The sequence below is a fragment of the Bubalus kerabau genome, chromosome 19 (genome assembly GCF_029407905.1).
Source record: "Bubalus kerabau isolate K-KA32 ecotype Philippines breed swamp buffalo chromosome 19, PCC_UOA_SB_1v2, whole genome shotgun sequence".
Lineage (NCBI taxonomy): Eukaryota > Metazoa > Chordata > Mammalia > Artiodactyla > Bovidae > Bubalus > Bubalus kerabau.
Window position 1 is genome coordinate 28747323 of NC_073642.1, and position 14400 is coordinate 28761722.

A 14400-nucleotide genomic window follows, 5' to 3' on the forward strand; every position below is an offset into this window, starting at 1 on the left:
AAGGCTCAGCACACAGTGAGGTTCAATAAACACCATCTACGATCCCATGACGGATGGCCAGTCACCCGGGGACTTTCATCTGCTCACAAACACCGAAGGATGAATTCAGTAAAGGGTTTTAAGGCCTCGTCCACAAATGCTTAAGGAAAACAGCCTCAGAAATGACTGGATGCCCACTCCAGAATGCCCTTCTCTGGCCTAAACAAATTCTATATCATTGCTCCTACTGTTCAACTGAGGAGAGAGAAAAATTCTGATGTCCACACACCTTTTACTGCTCTGCTGTTGCTCTGCCTCTGGAAGTTTCTGTCCACTTGTTTGAGTGACAGTAGTTTGATTAAAGCTCAGGAATATAAAGAATCAAGTCAAAAAGAAGGAAGAGGCACTCCGGAAATACACACAGAAGTAATTTAAATGCTCTTATTAGCCTTTAGCCACCTAGGGACTTAGGTACTATTTATAATAAGAAGTAAAATTTTCAATTTGCATTTAAGTTATATTAAAACATTTCTGCATGTGCTCAGACTAGACAGTGTTCCTTAAATGTCTTCTAGGATCTGTTCAAAGATAAATGGAGGCACACAGAAGTTAGTGAGAGTTTTGAATATATAAATATTTGGATTGAGGAGCCACAAGAGGCATCACCAACTCAATGGACATGAGTTTGAGCAAACTCTGGGAGATGGTGGAGGACAGAGAAGCCTGGTGTGCTGTAGTCCATGGGGTTGCAAAGAGTTGGACACGACTGAGTGACTGAACAACAACAGCAAGGTGGCTTCCATGAACGAGGCAGGTGAGGATGAGAAGCAGAGAAGGATATGATGGATAGGGGACTTGGTGATTAACAGGAGGGAGTAAAGGAGAAAAAAGTCACCCCCATGGCCTAAGCAGGGGCAGCTGTTCCGAGATGGGCAGGCTGCATGGGGTGTGGAACTGTTAGGAACAGTGAGGAAGAACTCAGTGGGGTCCACTGAGTCTGAGAAGGCTGCGGGTTCTCTGCGTGGAGGGAGCTCAGTGGGTCTGGGCTGGACTCTGGGACATGGGTGTGGCCAGTGCAGGGGTGGGGACAATACCAGGGAGGCAGCTGAACTTGCCCAGCAAGGGTGTGCTCGGCCAAGAGGGATGAGATTCTGAATCAGAACCCGGAAAATGAAGTGAAAGTGTTAGCTGTTCAGTCATGTCAGATTCTTTGTGACCCTGTGGACTATAGCCTGTCAGGCTCTTCTGTCCATGGGATTCTCCAGGCAAGATACTGGAGTGGGTTGCCATTCCCTTCTCCAGGGATCTTCTCGACTCAGGGATTGAACCCAGGTCTCCTGCATTGCAGGCAGATTCTTAACCATCTGAGCCACCAGGAGAAGCCCTGAGAACCCACAGCTGGGTCCTAATTCTGGAGCAGAAAGAGTCTATAAAGAAGATCTAGATGAGGATGAACAGAGAGAAGGGAAACCAGGGAGGTGGGCATATAAATGGGCAAATGCACCAGTGCATGAGGTTTCCACACGCCCGGCCCAACACGCCCAGCAGACAATGAGTGACGACAGGGACGAGCCAAACCCCACACCATGTCTCACAGATGTGTGCCAGAACCTGGACTCACAAGATGTGTGGGGCTTTAACAAAACTTGCTTGCAAACTTGGATGCAAAGCAAAGGTCAACAAACTAACACTAAGACACAGGCGTATGGGGTTATCCAACCACAGTGCAGTTACGTTTGCTGTGAATGACAGGAAAACAACTGATTAAGCCCTCTCTACCTCCGCAAATTCACAACACACGGTGGAATAACTCAGGGATTAAAAAGTGAATCATAATGAAAATGAGAGATCCTTGGAACCACATAAAACATAAAACTTGTGCTGGCTCAGTCGTGTCTGACTCTTTGTGACCCCATGGACTGTAGCCCACTAGGTTCCTCTGTCCATGGAATTCTCCAGGCAAGAATACTGGAATTGCTGTTTCCTTCTCCAGGGGATCTTCCTGACCCAGGGATTGAACTAGAGTCTTCTGCATTGGCAGGTGAATTCTTTACCACTGTACATGGAAGCCTGTGGGTACATATACATAAACATTTGTATATTAAATTAAATATATATTAAAGAGTCAAATTTTACCAAATGCTGCATCTATTAAGTATACATGCATGTATTTGTACATACACATATGTGTATGTATATGTATGTATATACAAATATATAAATACACATACATTTTAGCATACACACATCTCAATAGATGTAGCATTTTTGCTAAAGTTTAAGACTCTTTAATGGTAAATTCTAAGCAAGACAGTAATAAAATGGGATTCCCTAAACCTGGAAAATACTATTTAGTCCCAGAAAATTTCAATAAACATTATTCCTAATTATTGAATACACTTCCTTTAAAATCAGGAAGGAATAAAACAGATAAACAACAAGGACCTAATGTATAGCACAGGAAACTACACTCAACATCTTGTAATAACCTATAGTGGTTGAAAGAATCTGAGTCACTTTGCTGTACACTTGAAACTACATTGTACACAACACTGTAATTTACATTACACAACACTGTAAATAAACTATACCTCAATAAAAATAAAGTAAAATAAATCAGGAAGAAAACAAGATGTCTGGCTCAAGCTCTATTCAATACTGTGCTGAAGAGTCCTTGCCAGTTTGGAAAGATATGAAAAATGAAGAAAAATCAATAAGCAACAAAAAGACTGGAAAGGAAGAAGCATACTGCCATTATTCCCAGATAAGGTAACCCACTAAATAGAAAACCCCAAGCAATCTATGGGCAAACTGTCAGAGTAAATGGAGTTATCAGTAACTGGACGCAAGACCAAAGAACAGAAGTAAATGTGTTTCTCTATACAAACATTTTAAAATCAGAAAATGTTCTTCAAAAAACTCTACTTTTCCTGTAGTGGGACAAAACTATATGACATCTAGGAATGTATCTAACAAAAATCATACCAGTTTTCTTGAAAAACACGACAGAAGGATAAATAAATGGAAAGATACGCCAAAAATGGCCATTCTCAGAAAACTAACCTAAAAATACAATGCAGTTACAAATGAATGGCTTCGTGTGTCTAAGACAGAGAAATGGGGAAGGGGGAGGGGGAGCCAGAGGAGAGTCCACAAAGGACAGAGATGAGCCAAGATCATTTTGAGAAGAAAAAAGGGGGGCTGATCCTACCAAACACATGCTTAATAAAGAAACAGCATTTAATATAATGTGCTATTGACAATGAGTCAAGCCATACACCAACACAGAAGAAAAGAGACCCCAGAAATAAATGTCTTTAGATACAGATACTCAATATATAACCACATGACTAAATGAGCACTAACCTGAGCTGTAACAGCTGATGATGATCTATCAGCGAAAAACAAAACTAGGTCATATCTCACGCCACATGCATAACTAAGATGCAGGTGGATAAATGAACTAAACATGAAAAACAAAGTTTTAAAGCTTATGGGGAAAAAATCCAGGAAGTCTGTCTGACCTCAGGATGGGAAAATATTTCTTAAATGCAATATAGAAAGGACACTTCCAACAGGAAATGAATCTGACTGCACTGAAACTGAAAACTTGTCTCTGAAAAATGACATCCAAAATGAAACGAAATGACATCCCAAAACTGAATGACAAGTCCCAGAGTGCAAGATTTTTATGACTAAGGTCATTGTTTAGAACAGAGAACCCCACAGGAAGACAGACAAAACAGATGATTCACTGATGAGAAACACAAATGGCCAATACATTGACAATACGAGACAAGTCAAGAAGAATCTATGGCAAGAACTCTTGGCAAGGATGTGACTGAAGCAAAGGTACCTCTTCCACCGGCAGTGAGAATGTTACCTCTTTTTAGAGAAATAGGATGTTTTGTAAAAGGGAAGATGGACCCTCCTTACATCCTGGCTGGTGTGCCCGCTGAAAAGACACAGCATGTGAGCCCAGACTGATGACTGCATGACTAATCATTTTAGCACTGTTATAATAGGCTTCCCTGGTGGCTCAGTGGTACAGAATCTGCCTGCCAATGCAGGAGATGCGGATGTGATCCCTGGGTTGGGACGATCCCCTGGAGAAGGGAATGGCAATCCACTCCAGTATTCTTGCCTGGAGAATTCCATGGACAGAGACTCGCAGGCGACAGTCTATGGGGTTGCAAAGAGTTGGACACAACTGAACGACTAACACACTTAAACAAATAAATCAACTATACTTCAACAAAAAAATAAAAATAATAAATAAATAAGTAAATAAAAAGGCCATGCAAAGCAGGTCACAAAGGATGGCCCCCAGAAAAGCCACACTGGGATCAAGTATAGGTATCACTCCTCTGCTGAGACATCTCTGTGGCAGGAATTCTGCTCCCTCAGTCAAGATTCTGTCCTGTGGCCCCTCTGATCTTGGGCCTCTCTGCAAGGGCCTGGGGACAGTAAGCCCCTCCAGACAGTTATGCTCAGCTCAGCCATGGTCATCTCCTCCTTTCCTTGAGCTTCTATATCCAGTGTGTGTTGATTTCTGAATGAAGTCAGATCCCTAAACGCATCTCTGAACGCCTGCACGGGCCTGTCTCCATCTTTCTGGCCTTGCTTTCACGTCTTTCTTCACCCACAACTCATCCGTCACATGGACATTTAACAGCTTGAGGTACTGACGTATGACAGACGAATGACAGAGTGAGCATATTTTAAACACAGAATCCAATGAGTTTTGACACATGTGCACACCTGCATAGCCACCACCGTGATCAAGGGAGAGAATCTACCCATGGCCCCAGGATTACTTCCGGCTCCTTTGTTACAAGTCATTCTCTACCTTCACATTCCCTTCTGCCAGTTTTACATGTTTTTTCAAATGGCCTCATCATTCAATTATTATTGAAACATTTCCCATCCTACATACTTTCCTCTTAATGCCCTCTTCCCCTCAGCATATCGGTGCTAATTCAGAGCTCTGAACATAACTAAGTGCTTTAGACACAACCTCCGGTCTCAGGGAGTGGACTCTGCGCTGTCTCCTCCAGGTTGTGTATGCAAAACCACAACCTGCTCTCTGCCTCCCACTCAAGGCAATGGGGCTCCTCTGAAGCCCCTAGTTTTGTCTGGGGAGTAGAGTGAAGGTCAGGTCTTTTATTATTTATCCTGGGACCACCCCAGCAAGCCCTCTTCATGATCCTCCTCTTCCCAGACCCTGACATGGAGCCTTGAAAGATCCCACAGTCAAGGGCAGAGGGCTGGGGACTACCTGCTGTGGGTCCTTATCTGAATGTGCCAAAAGCTGGGGGGTCCTCGTGTGAGGGGCCCACCCATGTGGCCCAGCACTCAAGCCCTGCAGGCTCCACCCCCCCACCACCCCAGCTAACAGAAAGACAACTTTCATCAGCTACATCACAGCACATCCCCTGGCGATGGCTTCAGGGTGTCCACTTGGGGAGGATTCAGGGCAGCGGTCTGGGAGGAAGAGGGGTGCATCCTGAAGCTGTGTTTGCTGAGCATGTTGCCTTAGACCTTAAAAATGTCCACTGTCAGGACATCCCTGGTGGTCCAGGGTTAGGACTCCATGTTTCCACTGCAGGGGGCTGTCCTAGCCTGAGCACTGGAGAAACACTGAGTGATGGAGAGGGGCTCATTCATCCAGGCGAAGGCTTGACCCTCCACCCTTCCCCAGCGGGAGGAGGGGTTCCGCCTGTGGGTGAACTGCAGCATCAGCTCTTCCCTGATGTCCAGCCGGCTGCCCACCCTGACCATTCTGGACTTGTCGGCCTTCACACTCCGTCACAAAATATCAATGTTCACTTATTCTCAGGAGCATTTTTATTTCTTCAGCATGGTTAAAAACATACTCAAGATTAAACAATGAGTCTATTTTTCAGGCCCCTAGGTTTTTAGGAAATTGTCTTGCTGGATTTCTTTTTTTTTTTTTTTCTCCTTTAACTTCCTTAGAGACAAAGAAAAGAATCTTCAAGAGAAGTAAGCTTATAAACTCAATAATTGATTGATTCCTGGAAAGTTTTATTTCCTTATCCATTGATAAGGTTTCTTTGGATAATTTGTTTTACTACAGCTCCATAAATTAAACCAGATACTTGAAGCAAACAAACAAACAAAAAAAGATCTTTACCTCTATTTGCAATTAGAATTACATCATTATAATATAACTGTAATGATAACTGGGGATATAGCAAAGAATAAAGTTGGGATGGATATAATATCAACCCATGATGATTCATATTCTATCAGTTATGATTCCAATTTTTGTAACCTTTTAAAACTTCTGTTAATATTGATCAGAAAAGATGTCACAATCTTGTGTTGGGTTTGACTTGGCAAAGACCACCATTAACCTACCAAAACATCTTTTTATCATTTATTTTGTCACTAGACATTATTAGGAAGTGAAAGAAAGTGAGAGTGTTAGTTGTGTCCGACTCTTTGTGACCCCATGGACTGTAGCCCATCGGGCACCTCTGTTTGTGGAATTCTCCCTGTGATCTGGGGTTTAGACGTGGTGGGAAAGCTTCAAAGAGACCCAGGGAGCAGGGGGGTTTCAGAGCCTCCAAACCCTCAAGAACAATCTGAGGGACCAGAGAAGCAGCATTGCCATCATCTTCCGGGCTCCAGAGATATTCCTCATCAGACTGGATGAAGAATCGGGGACCACACTCCTGTGACACAGGGCAGGTGCTGGGGGCCAGGTCCCTTCACATCGGGCCTCGGGCGCCTCCTCTCTCTCTGTGGCCACTGCTCTTTTTGCCAGCCAGTTTCCCAGAACATGGGAATTCACAGAGAGTTTCCCTGACAGACTGGTCACCATTTCTGGCATCTGAAATGTCTCCTACAGTGGACCCACCACAGGCCCCTGTTCCAGAGAGTGACACTGCCGTCTGTGCCAGCCAGGTGTTAGGTGGTCCTCCAGAGCCTCCAGACCCCCACACACTGTGTCCCCCATACACATACTACAGGGCCCTTATTGTACAATGTAGCGTTAGTGGTAAAGAACCTGCCTGCCAATGCAGGAGACGCCAAGAGACTCAGGTTCGATTTCTGGGTCGAGAAGATCCCCTGGAAGAGGGCATGGCAACCCACTCCAGTATTCTTGCCTGGAGAATCCCATGGACAGAGGAGCCTGGTGGGCTGCAGTCCGTGAGGTCGCAAAGGGTCAGACATGACTGAAGTAACTTAGCATGCATGTGCCATAGGACCACCCATCAAGGGCTCCTTGCACTGTAGCCTTATTTTTCAGAAAAAGTTTAGCAGTTTAGTTTCAGGGAAAAGAGGAAAAGAATTGGGTTCATTGTTCAGATGCGTGTGTAAGTGGCCAATTTTGATTTTCAGGAGCAGGAAAAACTTGTAGGGAGAAAAAGAAGGAAGTGATATAAACAATTTTCCATGCCATTAAAGAAAAATCAGATGCTGTACATAAGAATAGACTGCCATGGGAAACTGTAACATTTCTTGCTCCAAATATCTTTAAAAAGGCAAAATAAGTATCCATCTGTTCTCTGATGGTATAATAGCAAAAATGTTGGCTCAGCCATAAAAAAGAACAAAATAATGCCATTTGCAGCAACATGGATGCAACTAGAGATGATCCTCCTAAGTAAGTCAGAAAGAGAAAGACAAATACCAAATGATACCACTTATACGTAGAATCTAAAAGATGGCACAAATGAACATATCTGTGATCTAGAAACTGACTCACAGACATAGAAAACAGACTTGTAGTTGCCAAAGGGAAGGGGAAGGATTGGGAGTTTGGGTTTAGCAGATGCAAACTATTATAAATAGGATGGATAAACAACAAGGTCCTATTGTATAGCATGGGGAGCTATACTCAATATCCTGTGATAAACCATAATGGAAAAGAATATGAAAAAGAATGTACCTATAACTAAGTCAATTGGCTGTATAGCAGAAATTAAACACAACACTGTAAGTCAACTAGAGTTCAATAAAATCAAACGCTGGAACAGTAGTGACACGTCATATCAGTATTTGTGTCGACCTCTTTCAACCATTCAGCAGTGCTTCACAGAGGTCGGAGGCAGAAAGTGAAATGGTTAAAATTGACAATTCAAAAAACAAAACCTTTAAAGTGGAAATTTCTAATTGTTCAAGGGGCTTCCCTGGTGGCTCAGATGGTAAAGAATCTGCCTGCAAAGCAGAAGACTTGGGTTTGATCCCTGGGTCAGGAAGATTCCCTGGAGGAGGAAATGGCAACCCACTCCAGTATTTTTGCCTGAAGAATCCCATGGACAGAGGAGCCTGGTGGTCTACAATCCATGGGGTCGCACAGAGTTGGACATGACTGAGAGACTTTCACTAACTGTTTACAATGCTCTCCAGAAAGATGTCCCCTGTTGCATGTGCCCAGGTGCAGGGACCAAGAACTGAAAGGAACACGGTTAAAAGAACATTCCCAGGAGAAATCTCAGGGGTGGAGTGGGAGGCAGGAGCGAGTGAAGCCTGGGTCACCTTCAAGGTCAGTCGCACGGCGTTGCAGTCCTCGCGCAGTGGGTTCAGCTTCAGCGTCTCCCCGAGGTTGCTGCAGCCGGACACCTGGTGCTGGGTCTCGCAGCAGACACATACCTCCACACTGTCGAACTTGATCTGGACAAGGGAACACAGACGGAGCTCAAGGTTAGAACCTGGCATGTGGTTCCTAACGATGAGGAACACGGGACAAGCATCCTATGTCATTTTCTTTACATAATAAAGTCAAGATGAATTTTTTAACAGACAAAACCCACCAGAAATACCATTAGGAATTATTTAAAATTCCTATTTTCAAAAGCAATTAATAAAAAATAAAATTTAAGAAACCTAAGCTATAAAGTTAGGGTTTCCCAGGTGGTGCAGTGGTAAAGAACCCACCTGCCAATTCAGGAAACGTGTGTTCGATCCCTGGGTTGGGAAGATTCCCCTGGAGGAGGAAATGGCAACCCAGTCCAGTATTCTTGCCTGAAGAATCCCACAGACAGAGGAGCCTGGTGGGCCATAGTCCATAGGGTTGCAAAGAGTCAGACACAACTGAAGCAACTCACCACACGTGCACTCACATAGTAGAGATTAAAAGAATATGGGTAGCTCTACAGCCATAAATTTGCAAATCTAGAGGACACAGATAATTTCCTAGCAAAATACAAGCTATGATACCTAGTCCATAAGTAAACCTAAAGATCAATAACCATAAAACAGATTCAATTCAGTTCAGTTCAGTCGCTCAGTCGTGTCCGACTCTTTGCGACCCCATAAATTAAAGCACACCAGGCCTCCCTGTCCATCACCAACTCCCAGAGTTCACTCAAACTCATGTCCATCGAGTCAGTGATACCATCCAGCCATCTCATCCTCTGTCATCCCCTTCTCCTCCTGCCCCCAATCCCTCCCAGCATCAGAGTCTTTTCCAATGAGTCAACTCTTCGCATGAGGTGGCCAAAGTAAAAGAGATTAGAAAGTCCAAAATGGTATTTCAGGCTGAGTTTGCTACTGCTATTGCTAAGTCACTTCAGTTGTGTCTGACTTTGTGCGACCCCATAGACGGCAGCCCACCAGGCTCCACTGTCCCTGGGATTCTCCAGGCAAGAACACTGGAGTGGGTTGCCATGTCCTTCTCCAATGCATGAAAGTGAAAAGTGAAAGTGAAGTCGCTCAGTCATGTCTGACTCTTAACGACCCCATGGACTACAGCCTACCAGGCTCCTCCATCCATGGGATTTTCCAGGCAGGAGTACTGGAGTAGGGTGCCATTGCCTTCCCCAAGGCTGAGTTTGCTTTAATGAATATCTTTAATGAAAAGATAATTCCTATGTTTTAAAAACAATTTCAAAGCAAGAGATAAAGAAGAAAATACCACAGTTACCTTATAAAGCTAGTTTAACCTTACCCACAATTCTGAAAAGGAAAAACAAAAGCTCCCCACTCCTACCACAAACCAAAAGGTCAGCTTCTCCTTTCAAATATGAAAATATTCTAAGCAAAACAGTGGCTCCTTGAATCCAAAGCTGTATTAAAGGAATTATATTCCACTGCTGTACTAAAAAGTACTCTTGAGTGCAAACTATACAGCCCAAGTCCAAATGCCTTAAACAAGAAAGGGAATGTATAGATTCATAAAACAAGAGTCCAGTGTTTGGAATTCACGCATGGTGGCAAGCAGGTACTGAAATGTTCTCAGCGCTTTCTTAGTCTCCACCTGACCTTTCCTTAGGGTTGGCTGTATGCTCAGAAGGAATCTGCTAAAAATACATCCAAAAGCTGGAAGCTTAGCAGCCTTAGTGGTCAGTGTGTGCGTTCTAAATGCTACAGCCCCAGGCCTGGCTGGCCATGCAGCGTAAGGGAGAGAGGAAAACTTAGTTCTGTTAAACATCATGTATTTACTTGTTCCCAAAACCTAGGTTACCCTGAAAAATATCCAAGTTTCATTTTAGAAATAGGATTCTGGAACAGTGGTAAATCAATCAAGAAAATCTGTTTCAGGGACAAATCAAAGGAGAAAAATCATACGATCTTATAAATAGATCTCAAAAAACTAGTGCCTCAAATTTAGCAGGCATTCATGGTAAAAACTCTCAGTCACTTTCAAGAATAGGAGAAAATGACTTAAATCTGATAAGGCTTTTACCCAGCAAATATCAAAAGCAAATACCATTTTAAAAATATTTATTTGTTTTTTAGGACTGCACTGGGCCTTTGTTGCTGTGCACAGGGTTCCTTCGGTAGTTGTGATACATAGGCTTAGCTGCCCCACAGCATGTGGAATCTTCCCGGACCAGAGATCGAACCTGTGTCACCTGCACTGGTAGGTGGATTAACCACTGGACCACCAGGGAAATCCACAAATACCATTTTAACTGGAGAAATATGAAGGCAACTCCACTAAGATCAGGAATGACACAGAGGAATGACACCCGTGGCCACAATTCTGCACTGTTTTAGGAGCGCTTGCTAATTTAAAGATAAGAAATGACTGCAAACTGTGTAAATACTGGAGAAGATAGAACTGTCTTTCCAAATGCGATTGAATATCTAAAAACAATCTAAGAGACTACACTAAAAATGATGGCAATTAAGAGTATTTGTTCAAAGAAAACCCAGAAGAAATGCCCTATGTAAGTGATTTAAACAACCTTGAGGGCACGACTTTCTGAGTCTGCTTATGAGTCTATCCACAACCCTACTCTTTTTCTATCTAACAAATACTTTACTTGTTTCACTAAAGAGTATTTGTTGTGTTGGTTATAATGAATATGATACTGTGCTGTGCTTAGTCACTCAGTCCTGTCTGACTCTCTGTGACCTCATGGGCTGTAGCCCACCAGGCTCCTCTGTCCATGGGTATTCTCCAGGCAAGAATATTGGAGTGGGTTGCCATGCCCTCCTCCAGGGGATCTTCCCAAATCAGGGATCAAACCCAGGTCTCCTGCATTGCAAGTGGATTCTTTACCGTCTGAGTCACCAGGGAAGACCAAGAATGCTGGAGTGGGTAGCCTATCCCTTCTCCAGGGGATCTTCCCAACCCAGGAATTGAACCGGGGGTTCCCACATTGCAGGCAGATTCTTTACCAGCTGAGCTACCCAGGAAGCCCAAATATGATACTATTAACAACCAATTAAAATTAAAAATGGCAAAAATATTTTATTTAAAGTAACAATAACAAATAAAAGATAAGAGATTAAACATGGGAATTTAATGATCTATGTGAAGCTATGTATAAAATGCTATTAAATGGCAAAAACTCAGGTACAGGAGATGTGGGTCATTCTATCTGGCACCCATACCATGGAGAGGCACCACCTCCCAGACTGGAGAATCTTTTTGTGAATCTTCCACTTTTCCCAGAAAGGCTTCCCTGGCCAGCACTCCAGAGAGAGAGCAGGCAGGTGTCCCAGGCTCCACCCGTAGGACATGATACCTCTACAGGGCAGTCTAAGTGCTTCCACTTAGGGCATGCACTGAACCGGCTCCACCCTGGCTCTGTAAGTAGCAGACATGAACCACTTCCAGAAGGGCAGGAGCTGGGCTCCGGGGACAGCATCCAGAGCCCATGGTCAGCGTGGTCAGATACAAGCCCAGGGCTGATGACAGGGTCACTCCCAACAGCAGCTCCTCAGTATGATTTGGAACACTGCTCCCTTCCTGGCTTTGCAGCCCCCAAATCTGATTTCTGGTCATCCTGGAGACTGAGCTTTAGGGGGTCCCATAATAACTCCTTCAGATGGATAACAGCTCCAGTTGTTTTTTGAAACTCAGAACTGGGACTGACACATACGGCCTGAATCCATGAGGGCACAGTTGGCTTCCACGTGGAAATCTGTGACATCTCCAAAATGCTGGCCCTTGCCAGAGACGCACAGATGGCGGTAAAGAATCTGCCTGCCAATGCAGGAGATGCAGGTTCAATTCCTGGGTTGGGAAGATCCCCTGGGGAAGGAAATGGCAACCCACTGCAGTATTCTTGCCTCAAGAATCTCATGGACAGAGAAGCCTGGTGGACTACAGTCCATGGGGTTGCAAAGAGTTGGACATGACTGAGCACTCACCCACTCTGGAATCCAAGCTGAGTCCCAGGGGGTGGATGTGCAAAAGCATTTTAAAGACTATTTGGAATAATAAACATTCAAGAATTAAGCCCCCAAATTGGGAAAGAATGGTAACCGGAGAAGTAGATGTCTTAACAGACTAAAGCTCAGTTGAGGACATCTAGGTGGCTTGAAATAGCTGCCATCTCTTTCAGATGCTCAACTGGACTGAGGTCCCTGGTCTCCCTCACCTACTGATGACTCTGGTAAAGATTTCAAGACCTGGAGAGAAAAGTCTAGTTGGAACAACTTGGCTGAGCAATCAACGATGATGCACACATCGGGGCAGAGGTAAGCTGCCCCCAAGAACACAGGACAAATATCCTTCCAAAAGCTGCTCTGGTTTAGAGTCCAATCAACCCATAAGAATAAGCCATAGGGTCTTCCTTGGTGGTCCAGTGGCTGAGAATATGCCTGCGAATCAGGGGACACAGATTCAATCCCTGGTGAGGGAACTAAAATCCCACATCCTTTGGGACAATTAAGCCTGCAAGCCACAAATACTGAAGCCCATGCACACTCTAGAGCTGTGCTCCCCAACTAGAGAGTAGCCTGTTTGCTGAAACTAGAGAAAGCCTAGGCAGCAACAAAGACCTAGTGCAGCCAAAAATAAATAAATACATACATTTAAAATGAAGCCATAAGGAAGGCACCAAGTGGGTGTCTTGCTCTCTCCTTCCCGTGGAAACACACAGGCCCTGAGCTCCCCCTGAAGTTGGCACCTGCCACAACCCTCAAGCAGGGGTCAACACCTGGGGCTCCACTGAGTCCTTGAGCTCTTAGCACCAGGACAAAGTCTGGCTTTCCTGAGCGAGCCTGTGTCCCCACAGCTCAAAAGCCTTGAGGAATGATTGCATATGACCACGGCCCCATCTTGGCATTGACTCCGAGGCTGCTAACATAAATGGCTACACAGCTTTCTGGGGAGGGAGAAGAAAGAGACTGGGTTTGGGGGGGTACAGTAGAAGGATGGTTCAGCACATCGAGTGACCCGTTATCAACCTCAGGGGATGACATTAATCTCATCTGTTACTTCACTGAGGCTGTGATTAATTCTGAGACAAATTCTGGAAGCCTTCTGATGAGGTCCGTGACCTCGGCGTCTTGGTGTTCGGGGGCTGGCAGATTTATCTCAGGATGTCCCTCCATGCTCGGGTCACTGGGACCCACGTGATAGAGCTTTGCGGTGATTTCGCATGAATCTCTTTGCAGCACTGAAAAGCCAGCCTGGCCCCGAACCCCTCTAATTAATGGCTTGTCAGCCTGACAGGGAGGAGAAAGGGCCCAATGGAAAGGGAGGGCCCAGGGGCCCGTGTGTATGATGCTCCAGCCATGCCCAGCCTGACACTGAGTGGGGTGGGGGTCCTCAAGGCTGGGTTTGACCAGTTTTCCTCCAGCACCTGTGGCTTCAAACAGGTCAGGACCCTGAAAGATCCCCCTAGGCTTGTTCTTCTATTGTTGTTGTTCAGTTGCTGTCATGTCCGGCTCTTTACAACTCCATTGACTGCAGCATGCCAGGCTTCCCTGTCCTTCACTTTCTACAGGAGTTTGCTCAAACTGGTGTCCAGCCACCCCATCCTCTGTCATCTCCTTCTCCTCCTGCCCTTAATTTTTCCCAGCATCAAGGTCTTTTCCAATGATTTGGCTCTTTGCACCAGATGGCCAAAGTACTTGAGCTTCCGCTTCAGCATCAGTCCTTGAGTTCTTCCCAATTCATTAAAATTTAAATTTTCATCTTTAAACTGACAGATTTTTTGTCCTCATGTTGCTTTCATGATGCTGCTTTCCTCTGTCAAGGAAGCTTGA

The 14400-nt window shown here is 44.7% G+C and overlaps 1 protein-coding gene across 2 annotated transcripts in view; it reads right to left on the minus strand.

The window, feature by feature from the left end:
- ENTREP2 (endosomal transmembrane epsin interactor 2) overlaps positions 1-14400 on the minus strand; it is a 238824-nt gene that overhangs the window by 26581 nt on the left and 197843 nt on the right. The window contains exon 4 of one of the 2 annotated variants that reach the window (XM_055555845.1): positions 8488-8622. The exons of the other annotated variant lie outside the window; for it this stretch is intronic. Within the exon in view, the coding sequence (XP_055411820.1) occupies positions 8488-8622 (135 nt within the window). The remainder of the gene's footprint in view (positions 1-8487; positions 8623-14400) is intronic. 2 annotated transcript variants of the gene reach the window in all.